Raw genomic sequence first — 20,015 nt, forward strand, 5'->3', positions numbered from 1 at the left:
AATTCAGCTTGTCCTGCTGCCATTGGACGCGCCCGCCTCGCACCACGCGACTGTCGAGGCAACACGCCGCGCTCCCATTGGCTGAGAGAGACGCGCTGCCTGTAACGTGCCACGCCCACCTGTAACGTGCCACGCCCACCTGTGAGTTAAAATTCGTCTGGCCGGCTGGTCTGGACAGTGCGGCCGATTGGAAACAGAAGGAAATGCTGATGGGACATTGACGTTTAACTGTGTCGTATGTAAGGACGACTCGTGTGAGAGAAAGAAAGAGCGAGAAAAAGAAACGTTCGGGACAAATACCACAGATACATGTACAGTGCGGGACACGGACAGAGAGCGGTACAGTACGCAGTTTTGAAGTAAATCTGCCATTGAGAGGAGGACGGGAGTGAAGCAACCGGAGTTGAGCAGGTGAGACCGAATGTGGTGGTCGGATATCCCCCCCTCCTCCCCCCTGGAAGCACGTGTGGTTGGTGAGGTTGTCGATGTCGATATCAATGGTGGTTTAATCGTCCGATCACCGCCTTGTCGATCTCGACTAGAGCGTTATAAAGCCGTAACCATTGACACACTTTGTGTGAAAGCTTTTGTATCTACATAGTCGAGGCTCATGGAAGAGGGAGAAGACAGAACGTATCACAGAATAAGGAGAAGGTCGTGCAAATTCAGGTGGAAACACACGGACAACAGGGTGGAGGGACACTTAGAGGGGGACATGGACACGGAGAAGAGTGATGTGGACGTGGGGAGGGTTAATGAGGGTAAAAAAGATCATGAGTATGGATAGGGGGGGGTGAGCCGAGGTGGTGATGGACAATGACAGCTGTCTTGAAGCTCTGGAGTTGTGGGATCATATTATTTACTTTTAGAATGAAAACTGTCATGAAAGGACTTCATTTGTGATCCAGAGGTGAACCGAGAAATTGATTATAAAGATGTACCCCAAACCAGCCTGCTCTGTGATTATCTGAACGAAGAACGATCGAAAGGCTGCTGTGCTGGGGTCTGAGATAAAATCGACCCTTTTGAATCTCCACCACCAAAGTTGGACGGAGGTTATGTTTTCAGCCCTGTCTGTTTGTTTGTCTGTGAGCAGGATATCTCAAAACGTTGTGGACGGATTCGGACTCAGTGTGGTGGACAGGTTGGGTGTGTGACGAGGATGAATGGATTTGATTTTCGTGAAGATCCGGATCTTAGAATATTTTTTTTTTAATTTTTAAACAATTTATTAAGTGATTTTTTTTTTCACCAGATAGATGAGGCCAAAAACTATCTATAGCATGATATCTCAAAAAGTTGTGGACGAGTTATAAGAAAACAAGATGGATGAGTTGGTTTGGTGACAAGAACAAGCAGATTCGATTTTAGTTCAGATCTGGATCCAGATCCGGAGTATCGGTGGGATACAAAACGTGAACTGTTCAGCCTGGCGGAGGTAAATGTGCTCTACCGTTGTAGTTTGTAAATTGACCCACATTTGATTTTCAGTTACTGCCATCATCATCATCATCATCAAGGAATGCTTACCCTTGCCCTTAAAAAATAATAAATAAATAAAAGCTTATGATGTATTGTGTTCCCAACTGTTAACGACCCCATACGAATGTATGCATAATTGGGTCCATTAAAAAAGAGCATTTATTTATTTTAAGTAATGCAAATGTTCTTTGTGTACTTCATTTAATTTGATTGACCTCTCACCTCTCGCAAATTTCTTGCAGCATGCCAAGCACGGCAGGGAACGTGGACGTACGTGGTTGGCCAGCAGATGTTGGTGTGCTTGCCATTGAGGTGTATATACCATCACAGTACGTGGCCCAGGATGAATTGGAGAGCTATGACGGCGTTTCCGTGGGAAAGTACACCGTGGGCCTAGGCCAGGAACGTATGGGGTTCTGCTCCGATTGTGAAGACATAAACTCGCTCTGCCTGACCGTTGTGAACATGCTCATGGAGCGTAATGCCCTTGATTACAGGAGCATCGGCCGTCTTGAGGTGAAGCCGGATATTCAGCCTCCTATCGACCACTCCAATGATCTCCTTTAGCATTTTTTTTTTCCCCCCACATGTAAAATGTATTTTCTGTGGAATAGCTATTGACAAATGATTGAAAATTAACAACGATAATTAAGTGCAGGCCTGCCTACCTCTATGTAAACTGTATATTTTGTACGAAAAACTGCTAAAATGTGCGACAATGAAAATTGTGCACCGAAATATTGTCGCACAGCCTCGTGCAAGATTTGTCCTTAAATTTGTAAAACCTTGTATGGACTAGCGTATATAACATAACTGAATGACAGATTCGTTTTCAGAAAACAGTTGACTCGCTCGGTGGTCCCCTGCCTTTTAGGTGGTATGAGGAATATATCTGTGCAATATGAAAGCTAAATCTTGAACGGCTTTTGAAATATCGCGCACACAAGCCGAGTTACCGAGACGGTTGCCATGGCGACATAATTCAGCCAATTGTCACCGTGATCTAATCGGGTTGAGATGATGTCACGAGGAATCGATATTTGCAGCATGAAAGATAAATGTTCAACGTTCTTTTTGAAATATCGCGTGCACAAAAGTACATGGACGGACGATCGGTCGGTCGGACAGAGCTCGTCTTAATGTCCCCCGTCTCCGACCTTGTCGGAGGGGCGAGGTACAAAAAGGAGGCATTTTTCTTCTCATCTGCTAGCATCAATTGGTGTTCTCAAAGATACCTCAGTGTTCTTCACAAAGTTGGCGAGCTATCGTGGGCACCATGACTAAATTTCAAATTCCTGCACACTAACTGGATTATCATGCGTTGGAGTGGTGACTCGTCCACGACTGTAACCTGAGCCAAGAAACTGCTTCAGCATAACCAACGCTCTCTATAGAGCATGTCGCACAGACAGACAGACCTGAGATGAAGATAGCGATCAACATTTGACAGTGTTTCCATTGTCATCTTTAAATCGTACTATTAATTTGCAATTGTTCACTGGCTTTAACGCCCATACAAGTTCTTATTACGGATCCTCGGCATCAAAAAGCTACATGTATCGAATAAACAGTTTCAAATGGAGCACCTCACCACCATCAGAACATTTAAATTGCATCAGATGTGGCAATAAAATCGAAATGTTGCTCCTAACAGCACGAGGTTGTGGGGTGGCATCATTAGCAGAGGGCATGGCTATGGAATTTTTTTTCATTTTGCCGGCGATTGCTCGCGTACTCTGCGAAGGACACCGTGGGATCTTTAACGTCCACCAACACATGCTGGCAGACACAACGCCCGTTTAATGTCCGTCTGAGGGACGGCACACATTGATGAATCGCTGTGCCTGTGAAACACTGGGATGACAGTTTATAACTGGGTTGGGACTCAAACCCAGGCTCGACAGCTTTGAGGTGAGTGTGCATACATCTAGGCCATCCTGTCAGCCCTGCAATAAACTGAAGCAATGAATAGTTCCATATGGAGGAATTCCATCGTTTGACCAACCCCCTGAAAAAAGGGGAAAATAGGCTTAAAACGATTATTGTCATCGCTGTCATAATGCTTGTTGTTCTCACTTAATTTCTACCCAACTTTCAACACATTCTTTATTTCATTTGTTTTTGTTTTTAACCTTTGTCTTTTCTTAGGTGGGGACAGAGACGTTGGTGGACAAGTCAAAATCTGTGAAAACTGTACTTATGCAGCTCTTTGAGGAGTCAGGAAACTCGGACGTCGAAGGAATAGATACGACCAATGCTTGTTATGGGGGCACTGCTGCACTGTTCAATGCCTTCAGCTGGGTCGAGTCTAGTGCCTGGGATGGTTGGTCTTGTTCCTCAATTTTCTCTGATTATTATTAATGCCTTGACTCCACCAATGAGCTATGAACTCGTTTATGCAAGATTTGTTGCATCTCATCTCATCTCATCTCATCAAAATCGCACATTATCCTGCTTCTGAACCCTCAATATTGCTCTTGAAAACCTGCTGGGGTTGGGCTTCTGCTCTTGAGAATGAAGTTTGGTTCCAGTTTGACCTGGTTCCATCTTGAATTGCTTCAGAACTAGCTGGTGGAAACGAGGCCTTTCATAGTCCGTGGAGTTACTGACTCACCTCAAATCCGTCGAGCTTGGGTTTGAATCCCGACCCAGCTAAGAACTGCTGTCCCAACGATTCAAACACAGGGCGAGGCATCAATGTGTGTGCCGTCCCTCAGATGGACGTTAAACTGGTGTCCCGTCTGCCGGCATTAGTTGGTGGACTTTAAATATCCCACGGTGTCTTTCGCGAAGAGTAGGCGAGCAATTGCCGGCACCCTGAACACGTTCCAAATTCCTGCCCTAACTACTGCTTGTAGAGGGATGGCAAACTGCCCAGCATGACGCTTGCCAAGAAACTGCTTCGGCAGAACCAACACTCTGCAACACCAGATAAATAATTGTTAATTTACTTTATTGCAATTTTTACAGCTCTGACTGCTTTTGTAGAATGCCCCATGCTTGGAAGATTTGTATTCAAGTTTTTATATGTTTTTCATTGGCCAGGTCGTTATGCACTTGTGGTGGCTGGGGATATCGCCGTGTATGCTTCTGGGAGCGCGCGACCCACAGGGGGAGCTGGAGCTGTTGCCATGCTGGTGGGGCCTAACGCCCCACTTGTGCTCGAGAGGGGTGAGTAATTCTTAATTTTGTCCCAACTGAAACATCAAAATTTGTTCATCTCGTCATTTAACCTAACAATCTTCATTAGATTTGTTAAACTATCAGCGGATTAATATTTGGCTGCTTTTCAGGTTTGCGTGGTACACACATGCAGCATGCATATGATTTCTACAAACCAGACATGCAATCAGAGTTCCCGGTGGTGGACGGGAAGCTCTCCATCGAGTGCTACTTGAATGCGCTCGATCGCTGCTACTCTGTGTACCGCAGGAAGGCTGAGGCTCATTGGCAGAAAAGTATGTTAGCTTGCCATGAAATGTTGTTCAATTTATTTTGCAACATAACGTCGTATTTTTTGTTGTTGCTTTAAACATAATGCCGTAATCACCTGGCAGTTTTTTTTTGTTTTGTTTTACAACCTTGAGATTAGCTTTATGTGGCACGGAAGAAGAACAATCCATTGTATAGTGGGGGTGTTTCAAGTTTTCTTGCACTTTTATACACTTTACTAAAACATGATGTTGTTAGAATATTTTCCTGCTCTCGCTACTAATACTTCTCAGTTGACCGCAAATGGCCAAACACCAGGATGCTATCATTACTAATGAATCTCAATGAATCATTCAACAGGTGTACAAAGATGTTTCTATGATGTTTCATCCCTGAGCTGTGCTGCAAGTCTGCAGTGGATTTGGGGCAACTTAACGATTCCCTTGGGGGGGGGGGGCAGCAATTTTTCACGATTGTAAAACATCGTTGGTTGGTGTGTTAATTGTTGTTCACGTTAGTGCAATTAGAAGCATGTCTACATTACAGTCATCCAAAACAGATAACTAGTGCATTTTTAGAGAGGTATTTAATTTGTACATTTACAGGTATTAACAAGTGCAGCTTCAACGAAATCCCTTTTTATCTGTGACGTGTCGCAGGTCTACAAGAACTCCATGTGGCTGTTGTTGTGGGGTGATTTTTGAAAAGTGTACCCATTGTTCGGACATCCCCATCCACATTTGTCGCTTGACTCCACCCACCATGGCACCCAGATTAAATAGTATGTCCGCCATCTTGGTTTTCTGGTGGGCCTAACACATTAGGCCTGTAGGTCTCTGCTGATTATACACTGTCTCGGGTTGTTGCATCAGATTTCCATTGGCTTTTTGGGGTCAAGTGTTGCTCATGATAAGGGACCCCGAAAAATGTAATCGTATGTCGAATATGGATTTAGTAAAGTTTAATCAAACCCGTCGGCACGCCTTGTACACTCCTCCCTAAAAAAAGTGTTATGTAATTTTTGAACAGCCTCATATTGGGGGTAAACAATCCATGACCGTGTGACAAATCATCTCGTTCTGATATAACCGTGGTAGATAAGAGGTGTCGAGTTGATCTTTTAATAGTGCGTTTTGCCAAATCAGCTTGTTACCGGATTTTGACGCAGGTTGTGACCACAGTGTGGTCATTCTTGTTATATTATTCATTCAATACACTCCTGCCAGTTGAGTGCTGTGTCCCCTCTGTGGATTCTTTGTGAACAAAGCTTCTGATCCTGAGCCTCAAACTCTGGGAGTTGGATTCCTTGTTTCTTTTTCTTTTTTTCTATTTTGTATACATAGTCAAAGCTCATGGAATAGCTGGAACACAGCCTGGATCAGGATGCAACAGCACAAAAGGAACAGCAGAAAATTGGGGAGAAACCAACACCAGGCCCAATGGGCAAAATGGATGGAAAACAGACAAACAAGGTGGTGGAAACCAAGTGGGTAAAAATTAGGGGTAGTATAGAACTTAGGGAGTGGATAAGATGGATACAGAAGCAAAATATCAGGCAGCAAAAACTGAAAATTTGGAAGGAGGTAGGCTTGAGGAGGGGGAGCGACATTTAACATGGGTAGTAAAGATGGTGGTTTTGGATTGGGGTTGATCTCAGATTGTGGTGAACAGTTGTCTTGAACATCTGAATGGAAGAATGGGATTGAAGAGAATGTGGAAGTTGATTCCACAGGTGGGAAAAGTGTAATGAATCGGTGGAGTTGTGCAGTGATTCTGGATTTCAGGAGTTTCACCAGGGTTGATGGTGGACCGTGTGCACCCCATAACCTGGGAAGCGGGGAACAATCATGGGAACAGCAGAAGCTGCAAGACCAGAAATAAAGCGGTAGAATACAGAGAGACCGCAGACTTGATGTAGTGGCAGGGTCATAGGTGCATGGACTCAGCTTCATTGTGGGAGATTCCAATGATCTTGAAGGCCTTGATTTCCACGACTTAAAGCTGAGCAAGGTGTGAGGTAGAAGTGATATCCCAGAGGGGAGAGCAGTATTCCATCAAGCTGCAGATGAAGGCCTTGTAGGTGGATAGGAGTTCAAGTGTTCCAAAGAACTTTGCATGATGGAGAATGCCCAGTTGGTGGCTGGCTTTGGAGGCCAACTTTGAAATGTAATTTACCAAAGAAATCTGCTAATATATTGTTGTGGGCCGGGGGTCGGGTGAGAAGACCACGAGGTGGGGGAAACAATCTCGGTTCCCACCAGACTCCCCGGTATTGTAGGCTGTCGCACACAGATAATTCCGTGACGCGGCGGGTCGCTTAACCACCGTGGACACCAACAACTCAACCGCGTGACCTAGGGTCCTCCCGTCTATGGGTTAATCAGGTTACCTAATTAATCACGTGGTTTAACTACCAGGGAACACGCCCTCGCTACGTCTTCTCCGGATCGGATACAGCCGAGCGACACTGCCAAGGACGTACCGGCTAAAAGGAACGGATCGTTGGGAATAAAGTCCCGGCTAAAGTAGGATTCGGACCATGCTGGATCAATGGAAGAAAAGACAAAAACGAGCAGGGAACATTCCTAATAATGATTTATTAACTGTCAACTTACAAAAGGGGACACAGAGCGGACTTAAGGCAAAATTAATAACATTAATAATGATAAAATCTTCTGCAGTCTTACTTTAGCAGACAGGCGCCAGCGCGCGCACACACACACACACACACACACACACACACACACACACACACACACACACACACACACACACACACACACACACACACACACACACACACACACACACACACACACACACACACACACACACACACTAACACACACACACTAACACACACACCCCGATGAAGAGGAAGTTTTGCAACCAGGGAGGGAGGGGAGTTGAGGCTATGATCTCGGTACCTTTGCGCCCGATAGCACGACTCGCCATCAATACGTTTCGGGCGGGGGGGGGTGCTCCGTGGTACGGTACCCGACAGTGGGCGCGTTGTCTCTGGCTTCAGCCGCACGTGTGGAGACCGTGTTTGTGAAAGGAAGAGCTTGTGTCGAGAAGGGGCGGAGTCCAGAGTGCAAGGGTGGAGTGGTAGGTGGGTGGGGTCGACATTGTGTGGGCAGAGACGAGGATGCGGAGTCCGGGTAGCAGGAGGCGGGTCGTGGCGGTGTCGACGAGGCGAGGTGAGGCAGAGAAAGAGGCAAGAGAGAGGAAGGCGGAGGGACGGCTCCGACCTTTATAGCACTTGCAGCTCTGGGGGAGGGGCCATGCCGAATCTAAACATCACCTGAATCGGGCGCTCCGATTGGCCCCGACCCCTCACGTGGCCCGCCAACTTTGGCCGGAAACCGCCTCGCTTCGTTTCCGGCAAGGCCATCTCAAACAACGGCAATATTGCGCTCAGACTCCACGAGATGACATGAATCTCTCACACTGGAATTGGCACGAGAATCGTCCTGCAAAAACCCCCGGGCCATGCCCGGGTGATCCGTCGAGGTTCCCGCACGCCCTCTCGGGCGTTCGACTGGCATCTATCAACGCGCTCGCTCTGCGCGTGCCAACGTGGCCCACACTGTACATTCCTGGGCTCGATCGCAGCTTCGCTGGCCGTAGAGACGAGGAGACGTTCACCAAAAGTGGAGAATCCGCTGCTGCCAGCGAGGACCGAAGGTACATCGCCATGGATAAATCCATGCACGTTTCACGAGCGGTGTATGTGTCTACTTTCGAGCACATTCCATACAGTGCGCTCGGTTCCGCCATTACGCACGTGGCCAGCGCTTGCATTCACACGACTCCGCTAGCGTGTGCGTGAGGAGAACACCAATATGTGTCGGATATTGAGGTTGAAAAGGAACAAGCCGCCTCTACTCCGCACACTCGTATCCCGCCCAACATTGTGTGGAGTCGTCTTTATCGGCCTCCGTACGCGTTTTGTGCTGTGTGGGTGTCGTGCTGGCTGTTTCCTGTGCCTTGAAAAACACCATTCGTGCAGCCTCCCAAGAGGTACTCATTTGTATGCCTTTTCAATGCAACGGGCAATCCTCCCCAGACCATCGGAAGCTCAAGTCGACAACCCCTCACTGTTGTCACCACACATGACTCACCACACACGCCGGGTTTAGGGCTCGCCCGGGAACGAGGATCTCTGTGCAGCAGTTTCCTCACCGCGGCGCCGCACGCGCTGACTTACCTCAGGAATAATCAGACAAAAAGAAGAGTGGGGATGAAATGAAGAAGAAAATGATTTAAGCAACCTAAGCTCAGCTATGAGATCATCGCAACGCACTCCCTTGTTGTTCCGCTAAACAAAAGGAAAGAGACTATCTACACGTATATTAATGGAATAACTGTCTTGGGACACCTATCTGTTGTATGCATGCGGTTCTGAGAACCGCAACAATATATACATGTATGTATATACGAGCAGATTTACCCGGCGTTGCACAGGAAGAGAAACGTGAATAAGTAACACTTTGTAGCGAATCTCAAAGATTGATTAATTGATGGCTGATTGGAGCTCTGTTTCAATTTCCACGTGTGTTTGTCGAAGAAGATGTCTGAGTGCAAACGGCTTTGCATGTTGAATGTGGATGGGCTCTCCATATTTGCCTTTTTTATTTTGATCTTCCTCTTCGTGTGTTGTTATGTGTACTTCACAATTCAGTATCTAAAAAGGCTGTGATGAAAATCCCATTAACTGTCCCCCTCCTTGCTCCTGACACTGCCTAATTTTATTTTTTTCCCAAAGCGGATGCAGACACAAAGTTGTATCTGTAGCCCGAGTTTGGAGTTTGGAGTTTGTAACTTCAAAAATGTGGCTGTGCATGGAACAGACAGAGATTTTTTGTTGTTTTTTTTTTTTTTTTTTCCTTTTATAGATGTATATGTAGATTGATTCCAAGTGTTTGACCAGCTTTTGATTATATCAAAGTCTGAAGAGGGAGGAGGCTGCTGCCTGCCTATCTGAAGGATGAGGGATGTCATGGCAGAGGGTGGATTCATCAAGGGATTTTACATAGAGTGAGAGATCATTTATGAAGATCAGGAATAGGACTGGGTCGAGGACACTGCCTTGGGGAAATGCAGCCTTGACAGGAAGAGGAGATGAAAGGGTTTTGTTGAGAGCCACATGTTGGCTCCGAGAGTGGAGGAAGTCAGTAATGCAAGAGTGGAGTTGGCCTCGGATGCCATTGGCAGAGAGTTTGGAGAGCAAGGTGGGGTGCCAGGCTTTATGAAAAGCATGAGATTTGTCAAGACGTGAGATCACATAGATGACCCTAATCTCACATCTGACATTGAGGGCTTCTATCCAATATTTGGAGAGTACAATCAGCATGTCAAAGGTAGTGTGACCTGGTCTAAATCCGAATTGATTATACTCTGAGATGAGGTCACTGGAGAAAAGGAAAGATTTCATATCGACTGCGATGATGAATTCCATGGCATTGCTACTGATGGGAAGTAAGCTGATAGGTCTATAGTTAAGGGGATCGATTTTTGCACCATGTTTATTTAAGGCCAGTGATGTTGGCTGACTACCAAGCAGATGTAAGATGACCTAGGGCAAATGATAGGGTAAAAAGGGCAGAAAGAGAATGTGCAAGAGCAGCAGAGCAGGTTTTTAGGACATGTGAGCTGATGCCATCCAGTTGAGGGTTGTCAGAAACTTCTCCACCTTCTCAGGTGCAAAAGATGGTCTTGGATCAGGTGGGTATGATAGGGTATGGGTGGGTACAGAGAGTGAGGGGTTGGGAGCCATATGATTTTGAAGCAAACATAGAATTGAGGGATTCGGCCTTCTCACGAGCGGAGTTGGCTGTGATGCCATTTGAAGTGAGGGAAGGGATAGTGGGGGAGCATACTCCATTGACAGAGGTGCCACCATGTTTTAGAGGAGGGAGACAAGTTTGAAAGTTCAATCTTTAGGTTTGATGGATGTTGTTTTCTGGCTCTCCTGTGAGTGGACACACACTTTCTGTAGGCGTTGTGGAATGATATGAGTGCTTTCGGTTAGATTTGTCTTCCAGGAAGAGAAGGAAATTTGTTTCAGAGCAACCCCCTCACCACAGGACTCTGTGTACCATGGGTGGGTAGAAAGGTAACTGAATACAAGATGGGATGAATCTGTTCAGTAAAGAGAGCAGATTTCTGTGGAAGAATTACCAAGCTGAGTTAACATCAAGGGTGGTCCATATGGGAGACCAGCTATGAACTAAGATGGTTGCTTGCAGTTCCTGTCGATCTGCCAAAGTGAACAGCTGCCAGACTTGACGGCACGAAGGCAGCCCTCTGAGAATAGCCAGAGAGATGTTGACTTTCACAAGCGTATGGACCAATTGGAGCAAAGGAAAAGCAGGAGACATTTGCGGAAAAGTTAGTCATCACCAAGGCCAGAAGAGAGGATTTGCCGTTGGGAGCCAATTTGCATGGTGAAAATTGAAATCGCCACATATTTGGAGGAGAGTTGGGATGAGTGATTTTAAAAGTTGGTCCCTATTGTCTGAGAGAGATGTAGTACGAGTCATCACTGTTTGGAGGACGGTACAACACACAGATGAACAAGAGGTGGGAGCAGAGTGGGAGTCGCAGCCAAAGGTACCCCTGGGGATCGGGAGGTGCTGGTTTGTTTTTTATTTAATCCCATCCTTCCATCTTCTCTTCGGCCTTCCTCTTGGTCTCCTTCCATCCATCCATCAATCCACCTTTCTAGCTATCTGATAGTCCACCATCCTCCACATATACCCAATCCACTTCGAATACCACTCCTCAGTCAGCTGACTTAACTTCCTCTGTCCGGTTTGTTTCCTCACTTCCTTGTTGGTTACTCCAGCGAATTACTCCATCCAGCGAATCCCAAGTATTCTTCTCGGGCATCTACTATCAAAATCATTCGGTCTCCTTTTTTCCTCTGTCCAACTATCCGACAATACTGCACCACAGAGATTACTGTTGCGTTGTACGCATTCGTCTTGTTCGGCAGGCTCACATCCCTTCTCCTCCCGAGATCTCTGCTCAGACTGTCGAAGACCCCTCCCACCAATGCCAGCCTTCTCTTCACTTCCTTGTCACTAGCTCTCTTATCTTGCTTCCCAAGTGAATAAACGAACTGACTTTCTCAATTACTTGATCACATATTTTCAATTTTTCATTTCCCCATTTGATTCGTTGAAAGTATAAATTACCGTGCATATACTCTTGCTGTCTCTTCACCATTACCCTTAAGATGTAATTGATTTGTATTGGAATATTTTAAAAGTGCTTCTTTTTCTTCTTCTTGAATATGGCAGCTTGACTGCCGGGTGGCTATCGTTTTGTTGGGGTGTGACTACGCCGCGGATGCTGTGCCCCTATACCAGTACACTGGTACTCATTTTGCCGACCTCAGAAGGATGACGGGCTGAGTCAACCACACCTGGTGTTAATTCAGTGGCCAACGGGGTTCAAACTCAGGACCCTAAGATCCCAAGCCAGCCACCGTAACCATGAAGCCAACACCAGGCTAAAAGTGTTTCTCAAATTAATTTTGCGACATTGTAATCAAAGTGATTCTGCAAAAGTAATACCTGGATTGAGGATGTGTCTTCTTTTGTTTTGTTTTGTTTTTTTTTCTCATCCACAGTGGGTGTAAACCAGCGCTTCTCACTTGACAGTTTGGACTATATTATTTTCCACTCTCCTTATTGCAAGCTTGTGCAGAAATCGGTGGCGAGGCTTGCTTTAAACGACTTCCTGGCCGCTCAACACTGCAATATGCCACATCACCGTTACACCGGACTGGATGCCTTCAGGTAGGTGGGCATGCAAAAGCAGTACCGATGAAGGTGCCTGCTGCGAGGCTCAATTTACATTGAGTTTCAGTAGACTTGGTTGCGACGATGTGCTGGCTGTCCTTTGGGAGCTTAACATTCAAATTGCAGACCATTGCTGTTGTCACTACTGCCAAGCATTAGTTCATGTGTGAGCCATTGTTAGTCATTTTCCTTTTACATCAGTCATTGCTCGAGGAAATTTGGATCAATTAGAAGCAAACTCATTGTGATTTAAAAAAAACAAACAAACAGAAAACTCCTAGCCATGACCTCATCAAAAAAAGAAAATAACCTGCTTGTGTCGGTAGACATCACTGAATTGTGAACAATCTTTCAGGCAAGATGTTAAGTCGATTGTAACGTAGTACTGTATTGTGAGCATAAATTTTTCAGATTTGAGTCGGCTTTTCAGCCAGTAACATGGCTTATAAAGAACCATTTTTACAATTGCGAAGGTATTGGATTTGTTTATTTTATAAATATCCATTTCATCTCCTTAACCTTAAAAGCTACAATGAGTGTAGGCTGTGGAATCAAAAGCCACTGGCTGGCAACCAGCAAAGGAAACGCAACTTGAATCGTCAACCCTGCTAATAGATGAAAAGTCGTGAGAATGTTAACAGAGCATACTAGTCTTGGTAAAGATCAGTGACGCACTTGGCGTGCACTTCAACTCCTGTTTGGGGAAAATTAATTCAAGGGAATCTCAAGTCAAGCTGGAATAAGTTTATGAGAAGATTACATTGAACTGGAGTTGACGGTCAAATATGAACATTATCCGTTTTGCAATACAAGTAGTCATTGCTGCCAAGCGTTTATTTGAATAAACAATGGATTTTATCAACTCAAAGCGGATAAGGGATTGTTTACTACCATGGGATCACTGCTCACCTCCACTCATTCAATCCTTTTTTTTATTTTTATTTCCCCCACCTGTGGAACTAACTTTTACATCCTCTTCAATCTCATTCTTCCCTCCAGGTCTTCAAGACAGTTGTTCACCACCATTTCACATCGTCCCCAATCCAGAACCATTATCTTTTCTACTCTCATTAACCTAACCCCAATCCCTCCTCCCAAATTTCCAGTTTTCCCTCCTGAGAGTTTCCTTTTGTATCCACCATGTCCACCCCATGCATCCTTTCCTGCACCCCTTTCCTCCCCACATCCATTGTTTTGTCCAGGTCTCCCTCTCTTTTGTCCTTCAACTCTGCTGTTAGTGTCCCCCCCCCACCCCCTGTATGTACTGTTCCTTTTGTTCTGTTGCATCCTGATCCATTTGTTCAGTGTTCTAGCTCTTCCACGAGCCTTGGCCCTGCATTCCAAAAAAACAAGAGAGCGAGAATTGCTTTGCAACACATGTCCCTTTCCAATGTGATATGTTCCAAGTCCAAAAGGGGCGTAACTCTGTGAAAAATTGACGAAATGCCCTGAAACTCGAACTTGTTATAGAACTTATCATAATAAAGCCACGTACCAAGTTTCAGTTAAATATGTTACAGGGCATGGGCAAAATTCTGAAAAATCACAGGTGAGACGGACGGATGGACAGACGGACAGATGGAGAGCAAACCTTTAGTCCCCTCTGATGAAACCGGTAGGAGATTAATAAAAGTCTGAAAATTACAGGGAGGTTGGACGGACAAAGAGCAAACTTGTAAGTCCCCTCTGACGAAACCTGTAGGGGACTAATTAAAGGGATATGACATATGGCTGCCATTTTGAGCGTTAACCCTTCGTCATAGCAAATTGTTTATCTTGTCTTCCGACGCAGAACTTGTCTTTCCCAGAAAGTAGTATTCTGTGCTTTCTATCCATGTAAATGCCTTCTGTGGAAGCCGACTTGGTATTTGATGTGAAAAGTTAGTTTGGAAATAAGTTCTTATTTTCTAAAGCGCTGTTCCAAAACTTTGTGGATTTTGTTTCTTTGCTTTGTGCTGAGAGAGGAGGGCGTTGAGGGAAGCCAAAGAGGGAAAGCCTGGATAGATGTGTTTTCCTTGCCTCAAAAAATGACACTCTTGTCTTTCTGCAGGGAGGTGACCCTTGTGGACTCGTACTTTGACCGGGATGTGGAGAAGGCATTCATGAAAGCGAGCGAGGACATCTTTGTGCAAAAAACCAAGCCGTCCCTCCTTATTTCACGGCAAAATGGAAACATGTACACCCCGTCTGTGTATGGTTGTTTGGCTTCTCTGCTCTCTCAGTACGTATTCTCTACAACTCCCCAAGTCCCTTGTAGTTCCGGCGAAGTCTTGTGCTGGTTGGTGATTATCATAGACTTTCTTGCATGAGGTTTCGTTTGTGATATTTGTCTCATCTTTTAATGTCCTGGTGCAACAAAGGGCAATCAGCAAGTCTGTAGCCTGGCCTATAAAGTCAGTGACTAGCATAAACAAAACTTTCTCATTGTTTTATAATAACACTCTCAGGAGAGGTGGCGGTTGAGGAGGGAGTGGTGACATAAACTGGCATCTATATATTACATCCAGAAATGTGGCAGAATTCTTTACCTATTTCCCCGGTCTTATCTTCTCCCAACCTTTCCCTCCTTTCCATTTTTTTTTTCATTCTTTATAAGATCGATGCTCATGGAAGAGCAAACTGACAGAGTATGGACTGATAGTGGAGCAATAATTGGACACGATAAGCAAGGGAATGAACAAAAAGAGAGAGAGAAAGAAAGAGAAAGAGAATTGGGGAGCGGTGAAAACACCGCAACCTATCGGCGGGAGGGTTGGGTTAGGAAGAGTTAATGCAGGGAAAATGGAATGGATGGAGGATGATGTGAGATGGCAGTGCACTGCCTAATTGAAGCACTGAAGGGGAGAATGTGATAGAACACACCACTTTCCACTGGGAGAGGAGAGGAGAGGGTTTTGATGGTGAACCATTGACTGTGTGAGTGGAGGAAGTTGGTAATCCAGGATTGAAATCGGCCTTGTATCCCACAGGCACAGAGGTTGGCAAGCAGTGTAGTATGCGACACTGTTGAATACCCAAGTTAGGTCAGGAGAACAGTCCTGACCTCTTGTTTCTTTGTTGAGCCTCCATCCATTGTTGAGAGGAGCAGCATATCCAGAGTTGAGTGACTGGATTGGATTCCAAACTGATGGTCAGTGGTCAGGCTGTGTGAAAACAGGACAGACTTGACATCATCAGCAATGATGGGTTCCATAAACTTTGCTTATAATTGAAAGTAAGCTTACTGGACTGTCGTTGACAGTATCTGTTTTTGCACCATTCTTGTGGATGGGAGTGATGTTCGCTGGCTTGCAGGCAGTCATCCATCCATCCATTGGGACCATACTCTGTGCAGAGCGTTGGTGCTGCTTAAGCAGTCTCCTTGGCTACTGGGCACAATCCTGGACGGGTCGCCACTCAGACACAGGATACCGACAAGCTGGCACTCATTTTGCCGACTTCGGAAGGATGACAGGCTGAGTCAACTCCACCTGGTATTAATTCAACAGCAGAGCGGGATTTGAACTCGGGATCCTCGGATCCCAAGCCCACCACCCAAACCATTAAGCTAGCACCAGGCATACAGGCAGTCAGAAGGTGAGCAAAGGATAGGATTTCCTGTACCTACTAAAACGTCGATTTTTCGATTACTTCTCAAGTTAGGCTTCAACCTTGCTGATTCAACCCTTGCAGATTGGAAGAAAAAGGAATACAAGATAATTCTGTAACAGCACGTTCTGTTAAAGTTTTTATTTTTTTTTTATTTTTTTTTTGCTAGATGATTAAGCAAACGGTACTTTTAGCGCTTCTTGATGTTCAGTTTTTGTCATTCACTCCACAGAGTCCCATTACAGAGCCTGGCAGGGAAGACGATCGGAGTGTTCTCATACGGCTCTGGAATGGCTGCATCCATGTTTTCTTTCTGTGTCTCCGCTGATGCTACTCCTGGTATGACAGTGTGCCCGTTTGGTTGTCGAGTAGAATATGGTAGGTAGACAATGTAATTGAAATTCCATTCAAACTTTGGATCGAGCGTCACAAACAGTTATTCTTCAGCCACTTGACTGTCTGTCTATCAGGGTTCAACATGAACAAAAAAATTTCCAGCCTATTTTTGGGACAGCTTGGTTTTAGCTTTCACCTTTCTCATGAACCATCACACCTGTCCAACTACACGTGAGAATTTAATTATCAACCCTCAGACCCAGCCCCACCAGGCCAACCGAAACCAGATCTCACACGGACAAGTGAATCATGACAATTAACACTTGATAAACTAGAACGGCACTCAGTATAGCACGTACCTCCGCCAGGCTGAACAGTTTACACTTTGTATCCCACTAATAGGCTGGATCTGAATCCGGACCTTAACCAAAATCTAATCGGCTTGTTCTTGTTATCTAACCAACTCTTCCACCTCATTTTGTCACAAGACGTCTACAACTTCTTGAGATATCGTGCTATAAATAGTTTTTGACCCAATCTCTCAATGGTGAAGAACCACTTTAACAAGCTCAAATGAGCTAAGATCCTCGTCTTCTTAATGATGACGTCATAAAAACGAATATGACGTCATTGTGATGTATCAGGTTTGCGATAAATTATCTGTGCCAATGCCCGGCTTGATTCCCGCAAACAAAATTCAAACAGCTTGCCTAGTTTCGGAGATGATGGTATAGGCGATTTCCATTAGGGGCGATATTATGACGTCAACTTTTTTTCTAGGAAGAATTTCCAAAATCGGAGATGGTTACTGCCTGCGCGTGGGCTTTCTGCATACACATGGCAAGTTTCACCAAGATCCGATGAAAACTCTGGGTTGTGAAACAAAAAATAGGAATGACATCAAAAAAATTGATATGACGTCATAGTGATGTATCATATGTGCGGTAATTCATCTCTGCTAATGCCCTGTTCGATTCCCGCAAACAGAATTCAAAAAGCTTGCCTAGTTTGAGATAATTTTTTCGGCGATTTCCATTAGCGGAGATATTTTGACGTCATAACTTTTTTTTCTCGGAGGAATTTTCAAAATCGGAGATGGTTACCGTCTGCGCAGGAAATTTTTACATATACATGCCAAGTTTCAGGAAGTTTCGATGAAAACTGTAGGCTGTGAAACAAAAAAGTCCACAAGAACAAGATGAAGAACAACAACGTGAGTAAGACTTGGAGATCCTTCACGAGGATCTAAAAATTCTAGTAGTCTGATCCGGATCCGGATCCGGATCTTCACCAAAATGTAATCGGTTCCTCCTTGTCAAACACTCAATCTGCCCAGCAAATTAAATCCGGATCCGTCCACAACTTTTTGAGATATCCTGTACACAGACAAATAGGCAAACAGACAGAAAGGGGTGAGAACATTATCTCCGTCTCCTTCGGTGGCAGAGGTCAAAAAAAACAACCAATCAGCCACCTTGGTTGGGTTGGTCAAGTCAAGTCAATGAAGATGTGTAGTCTGCAGTTCAGCTGCTAAGCCATTAGTTTAAATCAGAAATTTTTAAATACTGGGTTTATAAGTGATATTCTTACAAAAACAAATCGTTGTTTTATTGCTTTTGTTCAGCTCGCTGAAAGCCATGTTTATATTCCCTTGTCTGAATACTTTGTCATTGTGGTAAATGAATGTCGCAGTTCTCATAGTACAAGCACATGGGGCAATACCATTATGATGCTTTGAACTATTTGTCAATAATGCGATGACGGTGAGGGGAAGGAGGTCGGGGTAGGGTCTAAAAGGATCCTCTTAATCACTGCTAATCACGATGGCTTTACACGATCAAGAATAACTATGTTTGAGGTTAAGATGTGTCAAGCTTATGAAACTTCCTGCTGGTAAAATTGACCCATCCTTTGGACAGGATCATTGAGGTTTTCACTTGTCCGACGGATTAAATTTCCTGTCCCAGACAGTCGGACAACCGTACCGTTAATGTCGAGCCCTGTTTACTTTAACAAGTCCTGGATGTTATCGATGCCGTGCAGGCTCAAGCTTGGAGAAACTGGTGTCCAGCCTCTCAGATCTTCAGACCAGACTGGATAACCGTCATTCTGTTTCTTCAGAGGAGTTTTCTCACATCATGGAGCTCAGAGAGAAGACTCATCATATGGGTGAGCAACACTCTTTGTGGCAGGGATTGTGGTTTGGATCAAAATTGAGACTTAAAATTTTTTTTTATTGGTGGACCCACTTTCCAATATGCTTGGTTTTGGCTTAATGGTTTGGGTAGTGGGTTTTGGATCCTTGGGACCTGAGTTCAAATCCCGCTCAGCTGTTGAATTAATACCAGGTGGGGTTAACTCGGCCTGTCATCCTTCCGAGGTCGGTAAAATGAGTACCAGCATGCTGGTGTACTGTGTCGGAGTGACGACCCGTTCAGGATTGTGCCCAAGAGCCAAGGAGACTGCTTAAGCAGCACCAACGCTCTCTCCACTATCCAATAAAAGTTGAGCAATACAGTATTTTAACGACTCACCTGAAGCTAATGGAGATTATTGTTACATAAAACAAATTGGATGAGTGTAAGATGTGGAATTCCGATCGTTGCCCTTTGTATGCGTGCAAACAGTACTCAACTATTACTACGATTTGAGTTTATGATTTGAACATATGTGAGCACAACTTGCAATCAACAGTTTAATTTTAAATCTTCATGTGCCTTCAGCCCCTTGCACACCACAAGGTCGTGTAGATGTCCTGCTACCTGGCACCTGGTACCTGGTTAGTGTAGACGAGAAGCACAGACGGCAGTACAATCGTCAACCCCTTCAACCCCTCCATGATGATGCACCCACAGAACTGTCTCCAACAACCAGCTCCATTGGACATCCATTGCAGGTGAGTTCTCAAAATGTCTGGGTCGTGATCATGTCCACACTTTGGGATCTGACTTTTGCCCTAGTTCAGCCACATTACTACAGACATTAGTGTCATGCCACATCTATGGTCAGTGTGTTCCTTAAGTGTGTGTGTGTGTGTGTGTATATATATATATATATATATATATATATATATATATATATATATATATATATATATATATATATATATATATATATATATATATATTCCACATTGCTTGAAGATTTATGATTTGTGTCCACAGGCTGTGGGCCATGTTAAGAAGACATCCCAGTCATGCTTGGAAAACCCAAAGCCAATAGCTCTGGAGGGAAATGGAGAACATTGATTGAACTTTGGCGAAATGTTCTGCTTCTTGTGTATTCGGAACCTGGCTGTTAATTACTGGAGACACAGACGGCTCTGCTGTTGTGAGATTTGAGATTTCTTTTTTTTTTTTTTTTTTC

The 20,015-nt window shown here is 44.8% G+C and overlaps 1 protein-coding gene and 1 long non-coding RNA gene across 3 annotated transcripts in view; one reads left to right on the top strand and one right to left on the bottom strand.

Moving 5' to 3' along the window:
- Positions 1-127: 127 nt before the first annotated feature.
- LOC147032831 (hydroxymethylglutaryl-CoA synthase, cytoplasmic-like) overlaps positions 128-20,015 on the top strand; it is a 20,239-nt gene continuing 351 nt past the window's right edge. Inside the window, exons 1-12 of one of the 2 annotated variants that reach the window (XM_085870718.1) lie at positions 166-411; positions 1,256-1,438; positions 1,725-1,998; positions 3,631-3,805; positions 4,528-4,653; positions 4,776-4,940; positions 12,554-12,722; positions 14,776-14,946; positions 16,546-16,652; positions 18,693-18,818; positions 19,373-19,545; positions 19,814-20,015. The exon at positions 19,814-20,015 is cut by the window's right edge and continues 351 nt beyond it. In XM_085870718.1, coding sequence (XP_085726844.1) covers positions 1,726-1,998; positions 3,631-3,805; positions 4,528-4,653; positions 4,776-4,940; positions 12,554-12,722; positions 14,776-14,946; positions 16,546-16,652; positions 18,693-18,818; positions 19,373-19,545; positions 19,814-19,897 — 1,569 coding nt within the window. In that variant the 5' untranslated portion in view covers positions 166-411; positions 1,256-1,438; position 1,725 and the 3' untranslated portion in view covers positions 19,898-20,015. Of the gene's footprint in view, positions 412-1,255; positions 1,439-1,724; positions 1,999-3,630; positions 3,806-4,527; positions 4,654-4,775; positions 4,941-12,553; positions 12,723-14,775; positions 14,947-16,545; positions 16,653-18,692; positions 18,819-19,372; positions 19,546-19,813 lie in introns of both variants that reach the window. The other variant, XM_085870717.1, reaches the window with a different exon arrangement.
- Positions 19,993-20,015, bottom strand: part of LOC147032832 (uncharacterized) — a 5,050-nt gene continuing 5,027 nt past the window's right edge. The window contains exon 2 of the long non-coding RNA XR_015055368.1: positions 19,993-20,015. This exon is cut by the window's right edge and continues 1,238 nt beyond it. This is a non-coding gene — a long non-coding RNA (uncharacterized LOC147032832).

The sequence above is a fragment of the Eptatretus burgeri genome, chromosome 2 (genome assembly GCF_056783735.1).
Source record: "Eptatretus burgeri isolate ZD-2024b chromosome 2, Ebu_testis_v1, whole genome shotgun sequence".
In the NCBI taxonomy this organism is placed as follows: Eukaryota; Metazoa; Chordata; class Myxini; order Myxiniformes; family Myxinidae; genus Eptatretus; species Eptatretus burgeri.